Genomic DNA, 14,451 nt, shown 5'->3' with positions numbered 1-14,451 from the left:
CGGCCGAGAGTCAGGGATGACTACATGCTTAGCTTCCTGGATGTAAGATTAAAAATATTCTTTCAAACATATCATTAATATGTTGGATTCTTTTAGTTAACATAATTTTGTACAACAGAGGCTGTCACATCGGCTACGTCGTGCGGCTAGTCATTGTGGTTGCAGGACAGACATGACGCAAGACGTGTACGTTCCTTCCACAGGCAGAGGAGGCTTGGGTTCCTCTAGCCAAGCAGCTACAGGGGACGAGGATGAGGACGAGGAAGACGACGATGATGTGGACAAGAGGCACAAGGAGCTTGGCCCCTCTCAGCTCCATGACGCTCCCTCAACTCATCCTACACCGCCTCCAAGCACTAGGTGACGCCGTCCACGTGACCCTTACACTCCAGGTACGAGCGCTGTTGGTCACAAGGGTAAGGGCAAGAGTAGGAGGCAGTGAGGGTTGTGGTAGATGTTAGTATGCACTATTATGGATTTTGTATTTAATTTTCTGTAACTATTTGGGACTGTATGGACATTGTGGACTATTTGGACTGTGCAGGACATGTTATGTTGGTTGTGATGTTCGTTGTGGTTGCATTTTGCTCCTTGGATGATTAAATATTTGGAATATATAATGATGTCTCTGTTTGTAACTGTGGATGCTCCTAAAATAAGGGAAACTCTTGCGAATTTTTTCCGTGAATCATTAATCATACTACACTGCTAAAAAGGCATAAATATAGTACACAGATTAAATGTAAATTTATTAGAATGTGTATAGTCCAATCGTATCATACATATGCTTTGTAGATGAATCTAGGGTTACCAAGCAATAGTGAACGAATCTAGGCTTTTCAGACAATGAAAATAGACTTTTCAGATACAAGGACAACATCGATTTATCACTTCACTGACATAGTACTGGCATGTAAGGAAGCACAACTCCACTATATCTCCACCATCCATCTTATGACATAGTACTGGCATGAAGAGGCACATGGAGCGCTGACATGGCACATTGAGAGGCATCCATTTCTCCTCTCAACCTATAAATAACCCCTCTCATTCACACACACAACAAGGAAGAAAAACACTCCTTAGCATTTTCTTTTGTTGTAGTACCAATGTCTGGAGGGTCGTCCAGAGGGAGAGGAAAGGGGAAGGGAACTACCATTAGGTGGGAGGGTCCTCTTGGTCCCGATTTCTTTGAGGAAGCTCTTTATGAGAGGTTCCCAGTTAAGAGCAAAAGTGATTTCACCAAAGAGGCGCCACTGAGAGGATACGATGAAAAGAAAGAAGAGTGGCCAAAATGCATGCATGGTGAGGACTGCCTAGTGCAGATGTTCACTGAGGGAATAGATGGAGGTCGTCGTTTCTTCAAATGCCCGCGAGCATGGGTAATTGCTATTACTATTTATTTCTTCAATATGTTCTTCTTCTATATAACTTACACGACATACTTATTGTAGTCTTTCTTGGCTGAAGAAAACTATGGGTTCACTAGGTGGGTCGATCCTCGACCTATTTATCTGCATGCGGAGTACATCTACTACCTGCAGGATCGTATCTTCGATCTAGAAAGGGAAGTTAGTAGCGGTTACAAGGACGACGGATAGGACGACAACAACAATGGTGCCAATTCACAGGACGCACTCGGCAATGATCCATATTGCACCTACCCTAACCACAAGAACAAGGGGCCTCCCCCGTCACCCCCGCCACCACCAACAACAACAACGGGAGGCTACTATGGAGAAGGTGCAACACAATTTGCTATGTGGCCACACTACTAAGACGACTTTATCTTATTCACATGCCACATCTATGTGTTTGTTGTTTGGTTTAATTACCTAAGGCATGATAGGTTTAGTCGAAGGAAACTCTGTACCCTAGTTCGGTACATGTTCCCACATGCCATTTCATGTGTTTTGTGTATTGAATTATATAATGCAATACGTCGTTAGGTTTTATTTGCAGCACGTGTTCACATTTCAATACATCCATAATATTAAGCGAAATATTAAGACCATAAATAATGAAAACAACCACATAATGAAAAGTTCAATACTATGCCATATTAAACAACATAATAATACTAGAAGTACGTGCCAACAGTAGACATAGGGGGCAAATGCACTTTCAAATCGTCAGTCTGAAACATACTAAGTAAGCAACTCATCATCCGAGTACCAGTCCTCTACCACAACCCTGTTGTTGTGGCTAGGCTCACCTGCATTGCTCTAATCTGCCTGTCGCCTGTAGTAAGCGGCCTCCGCTTCATTTGCGGCTGCTGCGGCCCGAGTGAAGAACGATTCATCATCCTCCTCCGCTTGTAAGCCCGTCTCTGCTAGACCGATGAGCTCGCTCAGTCTGCTAGTGTCGTCCTCAGCCCCCTTCACCTGCAACCCTGCCTCTGCTAGAGCGATGAGCTCGCTCAGTCTGCCAGTATCGTCCTCAGTCTCCTACGCCTGTAAGCCTGCCTCTGCTAGAGCAATAAGCTCACTCAGTCTACCAGTGTCGTCCTCATCCTCGTCTCTTCATCAAACAACACAATCGGTGATTGAACGGTGCGACCAACTCACGATCTATGCTCATCTAACTTCTCCTCATACCTTGCACGAGCCACCTCTATGGCATGTTCCTTGCTGCAACCAATCCCTTTATGTATAAAATGCAATCAGTTAACAACGCGACTATATTACATTTAAAATCAGGCAACAAAAAAAAGGCTTTCAAGCACTCACTGGCACATAATGCAACAACATGCTTGTTCAAGACTTGCATCTATACTCTTGTCTCCTCCCTTTCCTCATTCCTTGCCCTTTCCTCCTCTAACATCATCCGTCTCTCCAATCCCCATTTGTTAAGCCCAACATCGATCGGGTTACAAATACCGCGTTGTCTAGCAAACTCACGCATCTTTTCTTTCTGATGTTTAACGAATAGGTTGACGTAGTCAGATCCATATCCCCTCTTCCGTGCAATTACTTGCATTTTCTTCAGTTCATCCAAGAACTTAGCTTGGCCATCATAACATTCCCACATGCATTTCCTAGTGCTCTGTTCAAACAAAAAATTATATCATATATGTCTTAGCAAAAGAAACAAAATACGATTTCATGTTTACCACAAAAATAACTAACCTCATCATACTCAACCATATGGCCGTAATAATGGCATATTCCAAGCTCCGAAGGGACTAGGCCATAGTTGGATTTAACACCACATTCGCACATGACAGGAGGTGCTTTGTAAATTACCCTTTCTTTCTTCTTTTCTTTAACCTTTCGTGGTTCTTCCGGCTATTGGTTCTTAGGACCATACAACCACTCCTTGAAATGACACTTCGCCATTAAAAACACCTAAATAAGGAGACATTAGTACATGAACACATATAGCTCAATATTTCAACACATACACTTTGCACTTACTCCATGCTTGTTTGGACACATAAACTCCAACGTATTCTTAGGGTTTATCACAGCTCGATCTCCACAATCACACAGAGGAGGTTCCTTGAGTCGTCTAACTGTGGCTAGTTGCTTCTCCTCAGCCATCATTAGCGGAGGGTTGGGGGTGGAACCCACCGCTTGAAGTGCTCACGTGGATGTCTTCCTCTTAACCAATTGTCGAAAAGGAGGTTCCAAGGATCAAACTTGTCTACACCGTCGATCCACTGAAAGAAAAAACATCTCTCATGGTCCTACACAACGAGATTCCAATAAAATATTAGTAGCATACTTACACAAATAAATAAAAAGGATAGTGAAAATAATTTCTTACATTAAAACGACTGCATGTGTAGAAGCAACGTGCCGCTGTGTCTAGATGTTTCGATTGAAAAACATGGGTCAGGAAACCACTGTCACAGTTAGGGACAGGGAGGTCAGGAGGGACGGGGGCATCTTTGCTAGACGCGTCGGGGTATAATTCTTGAGGACGACCCCGTTTTCGCCAAAACTCCTCCCAAAACATTTCTTGCATCTAACAAAATGGATGTAATTTAACGAACAAAAATCAAAACATCACAAATAAATATCAATGCGAACCATAACTACAATACAACCAATTTCGTTCTAAGAACCGAAAGCAAATAACATTAAACCCTAAACCCAGGGTTTTCCATTTGATGCGCAACAATGAACCCATAACATAACTACATGCGCCTAGGTTTGCTAGCTTTTTCACGCCTTGGCATCATCCTACGGTTGTATAATACATATATTGAGGGATAGAATGAAACCCTAAGTAATGATGATTCTTAAGTTCAAAAATCCGACTAATATATACCGAATCGATGCGAAAAAAAACTAGAAGGGGAGCGAGGATACCTTGCTCTCAAAGATTTATGGATCAAATCAAAGTTCTCAGGTCCAATATGCCTATTCGTGAGTTAGTGTGAAGTGGGGAGAGAAAAAACCCGAGAGGGAGGAGAAAGAAGAGGAAGAACGCTCGGGCACGAAGGTTGGGGCGGGGTTAAAATAAAGGCTCGGCGCCAAGATCTACGGCGCCGAGCTCGACGCCAGGGTGACTGGCGCGAGCTTCCTACCATGTCACCTTCCACGTCCGCTTCGAGCCTAGGAGCTCGGCGCCAGAGACGCTGGCGCCGAGACGTGTTAGCTCGGCGCCAGCATCGATGGCGCCAAGCTAAGAGTCTAGATTCTGAAATCTTTCCTCCAGGGATCTATTATGAAAAAACTTTCAAAAAAAAGGCTAAAAAGTAAAAAATTCGGGGGAGCAAGCAACTGAGCGGATGTGGTTACCTGGGGGTACGAGGCGTCATTTTGCTGATCGGTAAAAAAAATTAGTCGAGATAGCTAGGTTGGATGGAACAGTGATCTAACAACTAGTCTAGATCTTAGCTAAATTTTAGTCCATCAACTAGTGCACCTGTTTGGATTCTAAAGGACTCAACTTTAGCAACTGTTAGTCCATGGATCCAAACGAGCTGATGAGTGTTCTCGGGGCTGCTTATTCGTGGTCTCCCAGTGGGAAGTGGAGACCCCTCTGAAAATGCCAACCCCGGCCCAAGCTGCCCGGTCAGCGCCGTTTGAGCTTTTGACCTCGGCTGTACTGTCTCTGATGTGTCTGTGTGGAGCCATCTTCGTTTCCACCTGACCGATCTACCAAGATCACGACGGGTGGAAGTGGAATTGGGGCTGGTCAGCGTTTGCCATCGTCGTAACTGTAAAAGGCCATGTGTGTGTCCCCGATGGGCTGCTTATTCATCCGCTGCACTTCGTCTCCACTCCATCGGCGAACCTTCCGGCGGGGCTGGACCACTGGAGGCTCCGATGACACATCTGATGACGTACGAAGACGCTCCTTCGTTCTGAGTTCTGACTCGTGGATTACTACGTGCATGCATGCGTAATCACATTTGCAAGCCGGCCTGTTGACCAAGCACAACATCTCTCCGGAACATTAGGTGGCCCCGTGGCCATCACGTCGGCACTTTGGTCATAAGAAACAGCTTTCAGGCAGCCCCATCTCTTGGCAACGGTATTACGCACCTTGTCAATGTTCAAACCCACCCTGACACAACCAAAGTCAGGTTGGAAACGCAGTACTCTGTACGTGCACACCTGTTGCCATATACTCCTCTATACCTAAATATCTGTCGTTTTTACTTTTCAAGAAATAACTTTGACTAAATATATATTAAAAAATATTAATAATTATGGTACATAATTAGTATCATTGAAAAAATCTTTGAATATAGTTTTTTAATAAATTTATTTAGAGATACAAATGTTACACGCTTTTTTACAAATCGAATCAAAATTACGATACGCACATCAACAGCGACAGTTATTTAGGGATGAAGAGAGTAGCTACGTGTACAAGGACAAGGGTGAGAAGCTTTGATTCTGTCGGACCTCAACCAACACGTACGACTCATACATATACTTTTGCATGTTTCCCTTCTTTTTTTCCTCTTGATTTGAGGATATTATTATTGTCGTTGTTTCTGTTGTCGGGTATTTCCGTTAGTTGACCGGAAGAAGCTATGTCCGGTGGATCCTGGATCCTCGTTCGATGCCTTTGCCCTGGCGATGGCTGGAATCGGTCGTGGGCTAATCGATCGCTCCGAGGACCAGTGATGATGGCAATGGCAACCATCCATTCTGAAGACCCAAGCACATGGACAAGCCAACGGCTGCGCTTAATTAACTTGCAAACAACGGCTCGACGTTCGCCTAGAAAACCTTACGGTTCGCCTTTTTTTTCACTGGACCACCACCAGCAGCAGCTAACCACTGAACCCGCCATGTATTATTCCTGGGTTGATACGAGCCACACAAACTCTCAGGGCGTCTACAACGGTGTTAGCTACGTACCTAGCTTATATGAAAGTAAGAGACAAAAACAAATACTGTTTTATACATTTTTATTTTTTTATATACTATTGGACTCATACGTTTCTTTCTCAAATTCTTAGACTACGTCAAATAGATCAGTTATTTGTGCGTCGCTAATGACTACTCTGTTCCCTACTTTTTTTCTATCTATGTCTGTGGCCAAATAGCTGGCTATTAGGCCAGTCTCAATGCTGAGTTTCACTACACGGTTTCCAAAACGCCACATCAGCTAAAGCGGGATGAAACAATGAATGAAACTAGCCTTCACAATGCAGGGTTTCATTTCACCGATTCCAAAACTAAGTAAAGCATTTAATTGTTGTAGAATGATGGGATCATATGCACCCATTGCTCGTGTAGTCATTCACACACAGAAATAAGATAAACTGGAATACTAGGACTGCATACGCATGTTCAGATAATCGGAATAACAGGACTGCATATGAAGTAAGACAACTACAGCACTGCATATTCCAAAGTGACAGACAACAGGATGATTCACTGGAACACATAGATAACCAAGATGATTCATCACTGGAACTAAGATAGTTAAAAAAAAGTTCAGATAGCCTTCAGCCTTTCACACGGCCTCTCACTGGTTCTTCTCACAAGACAGACATCTGCACCCCATAGGTTTCACATAGTTGCTTTCATCCTGCAGAAACAAAAAACAGTTCAGCATGAGCTCTCAGCCTTTCTCTGAAGGTTACAGTCAGAAGACATTTAGTAGTGCAGGATGAGATCACAGATATCACATATAAAATACAGATGATATGCAGTTAAATTCTTAAGGTACGTAACTAACTACAATAGATAACCAATAATGCAAAAGATAGTCACAAGTACCAGATATATGTGCACGACCACCAAACTTATTCCAAATATGTTCCACCAAATCATTCTTAAGTCGGCGATGAGCCGATCGATCTCGAATAGAAGTATCTTTTTCTAAAGCTCTCTCTAACGGAACATTCTGATCAGGAGAGAATTCCGGTTCTTGAACGGTTGATGAACTAGGAGCCACATTTAGGTCTAGATTTTCTTCAATAATGTCCTCTTCCTTCTCATCTTCAACTATCATATTGTGAAGTATGATGCAAGCTAGCACAACATCACGAAGTACATCTCGGTCATATAGACGAGCTGGTCATTTTAAGATGCAAAATCGACGCTGCAGTACACCAAAGGCTCTCTCGATATCCTTTCTTGCCCCTTCTTGTTCCTGTGCATACAACTTCTCCTTGTTAGTGATAGGGAGTCGTATTGACTTAACAAATATTGTCCATTCAGGGTATATTCCATCAGCAAGAAAATACCCAGTGTTGTGTTGATTCCCATTTACCATGTACTGGACTCTAGGAGCTTGTCCTTTTAGCTCATTGATAAATAGAGTAGATTGGTTCAAAACATTAATATCATTGTTAGAACCCGCTACTCCAAAGAATGCATGCCAAATCCAAAGATCATGTGATGCCACAGCCTCAAGAATTAGCGTCGGCACTTTTTGATCACCACGAGTGAACTGACCCTTCCATGCATTTGGATCTTTCCCATTGCCAATGCATGCAGTCAATGCTGCCAAACATACCAGGAAAACCTCGTCTCTCACCAAGTTTGAGTAGACGTTCAGTATCTTCCATAGTGGGGCGCCTCAGATATCTCTCACCAAATACATCTCTAACACCTTTGACAAAATTCTTCATTGCCTCCATTGCAGTAGTCTCTCCTATCTTCAAGTATTCATCTAGTTCATCTATAGCACTACCAGTAGCCAATTGGCGAATAGCTGCAGTACACTTTTGTAGTGGACTGAGCCCTTGCCGATTAACAGCATCCACCCTTTGAGTAAAATAATTAGACCATTGGCCTAATGCCTCAACGATGCGAAGAAAAAGTGGCGTAGACATATGAAATCTTCGACGAAAAATATTGGAAGGATAAAGAGGATTTTCTGAGAAATAATCATTCACTAGTTTTTTATGTGCTTCCTCTCGTGGCCTCTTGATGTGCTTCCTCGGATGGAATCGATGGTCAAAAGCTTCTTTTTGAAGACCTTCGATAGTGGACTGTATGACCACCGTGGCTTCATTGAGAACATCATCTACGATCTGATCCTCAGCAAGGAACTCATCCAACGAGTAAAGAGGATTGTGACTTCCATTAGGGTTGTCATTTTGCTCAGACATCTTTGCAGAAGAGAAAAAAGTAGTGAATACAAGAGGTGAGAAAAAGAGACGGCGCAGAAAGTTCAAAGAAATTAAGTTACCTCAAAGTTGTGCACTGGGATCCGTAGAACTCGATGGCAGAAGAATGAGAAAGAGAGAAGGCCTTCATGTGAGGAAAAGAGAGAAGGCCTTCGTATGAGGAAAAGAGAGAAGGCCTTTCTGTGTATATATAGGTTCATATGCAGCAGTAGCATTCAGGCTGCCTAGCAAGTGCAGCATTCACACATATATAGGGCTGCATTCACGCATATATAGTGTTGCCTAGCAAGTGCAGCATTCACATATATATAGGGCTGCATTCGCACATATATAGTGCTGCCTAGACAGATTAATGAACTAAAGTGCTGCATTCACACTAAAGTGCTGCATTCACAAAATAATGAACTGATCATTCAGGCTATGCAGTAGCATTCAGGCTGTGGAGTAGACAGATTTGAGAACTAAACTTAGTCAGCAAACAACTTTTCCTCAAGCTTGCGTAATGCCTTGTCTCGGCTAGCCTTTTGATCTTTAGACATGTGACTTGTATCTTGATTAAGTAGGGAATTGTAGACCTCAAACATCTTTGCTTCCTTTTGCTCTTTTGCTGCCTTCAAATTTGCATTTGATATCTGAATCTGTGCTTCCGTGACCTTTTCGCGCTTCACCTTCCGATCTTGCTGCACCTTGATAATTTTCTCAATGTTGTCCCCAAGGATGACAATTCCTTCAATAACATTTTCCTTCTTGCGCTTTCCATTGCGCTCAGCCTTTGCTGCTTCTCTACCAATGGGACATGAGTTTCTTCTGGAATATCAACTATTTTGGTCTTATCTCTCTCCGTCTGAAACTGTGCACACCATTTGGGCTCTTCTTTTTAGTATCTTCCACCAATGCACCAATGGAAAAGGCTTTCCAAACCTGTTTGAAATCACTGATCGATGACTTGAGGCGTGACCAGTGAACCTTCAATTGATTTATTTCCCTTCTACGCTTCCCATTCCCTTTCTTGTTAAACACATCAGTGACTTCCTTCCAAAATGTGTCACCTCTCTTGTCATTCCCATGAATTGGGTCTTTAGAAGCATTCAACCAAGCACTGGCCTATAAAATACAAAATAAAAAAATATGAACAAATCAAGTATTGTACCAAACACTTGCCTACAAAAAGCAAAATACAAAACTAATAAGTGATTACCAGTCTCTCTTCCTCTTCATGTGACCAATATCTTTTCTTTACTACAATATTTGCCTCACTATTATCCCCTTCCTCAATGTCAATATTCACAGTTTCCTTTGTTGAATTGCCTTGTTTCACAGCTTGGGATGTTTCTGTTCCATAGGCACTTGGTGGTGGTGGGGGGGGGGGGGGGGGGGGGGATATTGGGTTGAAGCTCATAGCCTGACCAACTAAATGAAAATTTTCTCCTTGCATGTGTGGCTGCGGTGGATACTGTGGTTGTTGAAGTAAATTTAGATAACCACCTGGTGGACGAACCCTGGCATTTTCACACAATTAAAAAAACAGAATAGTGTAGAGACTTTGCATCCCATGCTAGAACTTTTAGCAGTCACCCATTAATCAAGGCAAGCGGCTAAATTTGCATTATAAAGTCTGCAATTGCAGATCCATGTGAAAACCAGGGAATCATGTATGACTAAGGCTAAATTTGCATTATAAAGTCTACAAGTGCAGATCCCATGCTAAAAGATTGTTTTAACCACTTCAAAAAAGAAAACCAGGGAATCATATATGACTAAGGTTAGTTTGGGAACATAGCATCACAAGTGCTGTAAATTTGGGAACATAGCATCACAAGTGCTTTTCGAAAAGACAAAAACACAGTGCATATATCTTGGCAGGCAACATAGCATCACTTGTATTCAGTTCAACCACTTGCAGGGATCAAAATCAACTAATTCAAGGCATCTGTAAACATCATTTGAACTATATTTGCACAGATTGAAAATCGATGAACTACTTGCATAGATCTAAATGAACACATACCATAGATTTGGGCCTTGCTGGTTTCCATGTTGAGATGGAAAATTTGGGAGCATGGCCCCCATCCCGCTCCTTGCGGTGGTCGTGGTGACACAGTCGGCGTAGCAGGGGCAGAGCTCGGCGGTGGCGGAACCAGTGGTGGCGCTGGGGCGGAAGTTGACCTCGGCGGCGTCGGCACCAGTGACGAAGATGGAGGAGGTGGTAGCGGCAGCAGCACCGGTGACGCCGTCTTCATGCCCAGCCGCTTGCCCCCGTGTCCCTTCCCTTCCGGCCTGCCCGCGTGTCCCTTCCCTCCTCTGCCGGATGAACGCCGCCCGGAGCTCTCATGGGGCGCTGGATCCATCGGCGCTGCTTGGATGTAGCTCGGCGCTGCTTGGAAGTAGGGGGCTCGAAGCAATGGGCGGAGGTGGAGAGCGCGGGAAGGATTAGGCGGAGGCGGGAGAGGGCGGGAAGGATGAAGGAGGCAGGAATCGGGGCGGCGCCGCGCGCGTGGAGGGAGACCGGCCGCACGGGATCGAAGAATGAAACGATGACCCCCTCAACGCGAGTATCACAGCTTTACCGAGGACTTGGTAACAGCGCATGCTCGTGTCGTGGCCACGAAACGATTTGCTTCTCTCTCCTCCTTGTTTCATGCATAGATTCTCTTTTTTGCTGATGTGTCATCTAATTAATGTGCTTGACATCCCCATGAAATCCCCATTGAGACTGGCCTTAGAGACTCACTAATCTATCCATTCCTTAACCACGGGTACGGGAACACCCACAACCGTGGCATTAATTAACTACCAGACCACGATTGGGCGCGCACGCACGGCCACATATTGGTTGCAGCAGGAACGCTGGCTGGCACGCATTTGAAGCCAGCTACCAGGACACACGCCGCGATGCTTCTACACCTACAATTTATTAACATGTTGTAAAACAGAGGCCGCGTTTGGCCGGGCTCTCATCGGCTCTGGCTCCCACACTGTAGCGCAACTGTAACGCGCAGGAGCTAGAGCCGGAGGAGCTAAAAAACGAGCTTCTCCGGCTCCGGCGCTGTTAGTGAGAGAGAAAAACGGCTCCGCCAGTGAACAGTGTCAGGGGAAGAGCCGGAGCTGCTCGGAGCCCGGCCAAACAGGCTCAGAGTATCTGGATCCACATGGCAGCTTATAACAATCTTTATTTAGACGATCCAAATGTGGCCTTAATAACAATGGAAAAACAAATCGTACCTAGCGGAGTAGCGGATCGAGGAAGACGATGCCAAGTCTCATTCCGTCCAGTTGATCCTCGCGGCTTCTTTGTGCTGTTGAAAAGGGAAACAAACATGTTTTTGTTCTAAACATAGCACAGCACATAGTAAGGCTCACATACACTAGCAGAAACCACATAGTTGTAGGCATTTGTGTTGATCGTCTAGAGAGAAGAAAGAAGAGAAGAAAAAAAAGAAAATTGCTAAACAAACCTCGGTTGTTTAGCCCCATTTTAGCACTCAATTTTCTCTTCCTCTCATTCTTCTCCCTCTCTGGCTTCTCCCCCTCTTCTCCCAACTCCGACGGGCTTAGAAGGGGTCGGCTGGGAGAGACATGTCGTTCAGGCGGTGGGGACGGTGGCCGAGGGGTTAGGGGCCCTGGGGCAGCCGGGCCAAGTCGGGGCTGGGGCGCCATGGCTAGAGCTCGCCGTGGAAGCCGACGATCGGGCAAAGAAGGAGGTTGCCACGTCCGCTCTAGGGTTTCGTGGAGCTCCACGGCCGCAGCCGCAGCCACAGCCATAGCCACGGTGGCGGTGGCGGGGGCGGGGGCGAGGAAAAAGATTAACAGTAAAGGAAGGAAAAAATTGAGTGTGGAACACTCGAGTGCTGACTAGACAGCTTAAAAAAGGGAGGAAGAGTAGTTACATAGATCTCCGCCACTACTAGTAACTCTGGCAAAAAATATTTTTTTGAAACTATGGAAGTGTGCCACGATTGGCACATGAGCCCACACGTTATTTATAGAGAAATTAGCAGAAGTTGTGTGCTTCTTTTTTTTAAAAAAAAAAGAACTTAGGAGCTGTGTGATTGATTAGCCTGGCTGGTTTGTGCGTACTGCGCAGGTGCGCCTTGGGCAGGGCTTAACTGAAGTCCAGCCATGCCGGGCGCACCAGCTCCTTCTCCTTTTGCACCTCACCAACAACCTGCCTGTACTCTCAGCCTCTCAGGTCCAAACTTACTACTCACTGCAATACGGGTCCCACATGTCAGGTTGGACCGGCGTTTGGTAGGTGGCCATCGCCGTAAAAAGGACGCGTGCTGGCCTGCTGGGTGTTTGGTGTGGGCTGGCGGGTGGTGAAGTGTTGTTTGCCTGTTGCGGCAACCCGCCGCAGCGTTCCAGCGCGAGGCTCTTCAGCACGCGCTTTCTCCCTTTTTTTTTCTTTTCTCGGAGAACATCCTTCATCAATCGGTCAAGAAACAGTACTTCGTAGTAGGTAGAGAGTAGAGAAACGTCGTGGGTTGACCATTGGCCATGGCCGGACTGTGTTACAGCCAGCGTATGGTCAAAAAGAACGTGCAGTAGGTCGTCGGCTGTGGATGCTGAGCCAGCAGAGGCAGTCAGTTCATCACTAGTCACCGGGTCGATTCCCACGAGGCTGTACCGGCCAGAAAGCGACGGGGCATTTGCCAATTGGTGCGTTGCCTCGTGTCGGAAGGAGTCGGATATCAGACAGATCGAGACGCCAGAGGAAGAAGGAATTTGCGTTAGTTGCAGCACCACCAGCCGTTCCATTTCCATACCTGACCATGCCATTGCCTACTAGGAGTACTCCCTAACTCCTGCTTGGATTGGATGCGATCTCGTTCCCCTTGACGGTCGGCTCTTTAATTCTGAAAGCCGCGTACCAGTAGTACGTGTGTACCGTGTACAGTTCTCGATCGTATACGGACAGCACAAACAAATCAAAGCACTTAATAGTCCAAGTCGTCGAAAGCTAGTTGTGGTTGGATGAATCAGAGCCATGCGTTCCCCCAACCGGCCAACCCCAACGATCGTCGAATCAACCAGCCGTTAACAATGGAAAAACACGCCGCGATGCTACCAGGACAAATGCGGCCGGCACGCATTTGAAGCCGGCTACCAGGACACACGCCGCGATGCTTCTACACCTACAATTTATTAACATGTTGTAAAACAGAGTATCTCGGTCCACAAGGCAGCTTATAACAATCTTTATTTAGATGATCCAAATGTGGCCTTAATAACAATGGAAAAACAAATCGTACCTAGCGGAGTAGCGGATCGAGGAAGACAATGCGCCAAGTCTCGTTCCGTCCAGTCGATCCTCGCGGCTTCTTTGCGCTGTTGAAAAGGGAAACAAACATGTTTTTGTTCTAAACAGAGCACATCACATAGTAAGGCTCACATACACTAGCGGAAACCACGTAGTTGTACGCATTTGTGTTGATCCTCTAGAGGGAAGAAAGAAGAAAAAATAGAAAATTGCTAAACAAAGCTCGGTTGTTTAGCCCCATCAGCACTCGATTTTCCCTTCCTCTCATTCTTCTCCCTCTATGGCTTCTCCCCCTCTTCTCCCAACTCCGGCGGGCTTAGAAGGGGTCGGCCGGGAGAGACATGTCGTCCAGGCGATGGGGACGGTGGCCGGGGGGTTAGGGGACCTGGCAGCTGTGGAGGCAACCGGGCCAAGTTAGGACTAGGGCGCCATGGCTAGAGCTCACCGTGGAAGCGGACAATCGGGCGAAAAAAAGGTTGCCGCATCCGCGCTCGTTTTTTTTTCTTTTTTAGCCCTTTTTTGAAAAATTTTCACAAATATGTCCCTGGAGTAAAGATTTCAAAATTTGTATCCTTAGCTCGGCGCCATCGTTGCTGGCGCCAAGCTAACACGTATCGGCACCAGCGTCCCTGGCGTCGAGCTC

At 45.5% G+C, this 14,451-nt stretch overlaps 1 protein-coding gene and 1 pseudogene across 1 annotated transcript; both read right to left on the bottom strand.

Annotated features, from left to right (window-relative positions):
- Positions 1-7,303: 7,303 nt before the first annotated feature.
- On the bottom strand, positions 7,304-8,533 carry LOC136515518 (uncharacterized). The gene is made up of 2 exons (XM_066509083.1): positions 7,936-8,533; positions 7,304-7,892 (listed from the first exon to the last, which is right to left on the bottom strand). Exons 1-2 carry the CDS (start codon positions 8,531-8,533, stop codon positions 7,495-7,497), a joined length of 996 nt encoding a protein of 331 aa, XP_066365180.1. The 3' UTR covers positions 7,304-7,494.
- Positions 8,534-9,018: 485 nt separating this feature from the next.
- LOC136515517 (uncharacterized) lies at positions 9,019-10,899 on the bottom strand (annotated as a pseudogene).
- Between the last annotated feature and the right edge of the window lie 3,552 nt (positions 10,900-14,451).

Source organism: Miscanthus floridulus, chromosome 17, assembly GCF_019320115.1.
Source record: "Miscanthus floridulus cultivar M001 chromosome 17, ASM1932011v1, whole genome shotgun sequence".
Classification (NCBI taxonomy): domain Eukaryota; kingdom Viridiplantae; phylum Streptophyta; class Magnoliopsida; order Poales; family Poaceae; genus Miscanthus; species Miscanthus floridulus.
This window is presented reverse-complemented; position numbering and strand designations above follow the sequence as displayed.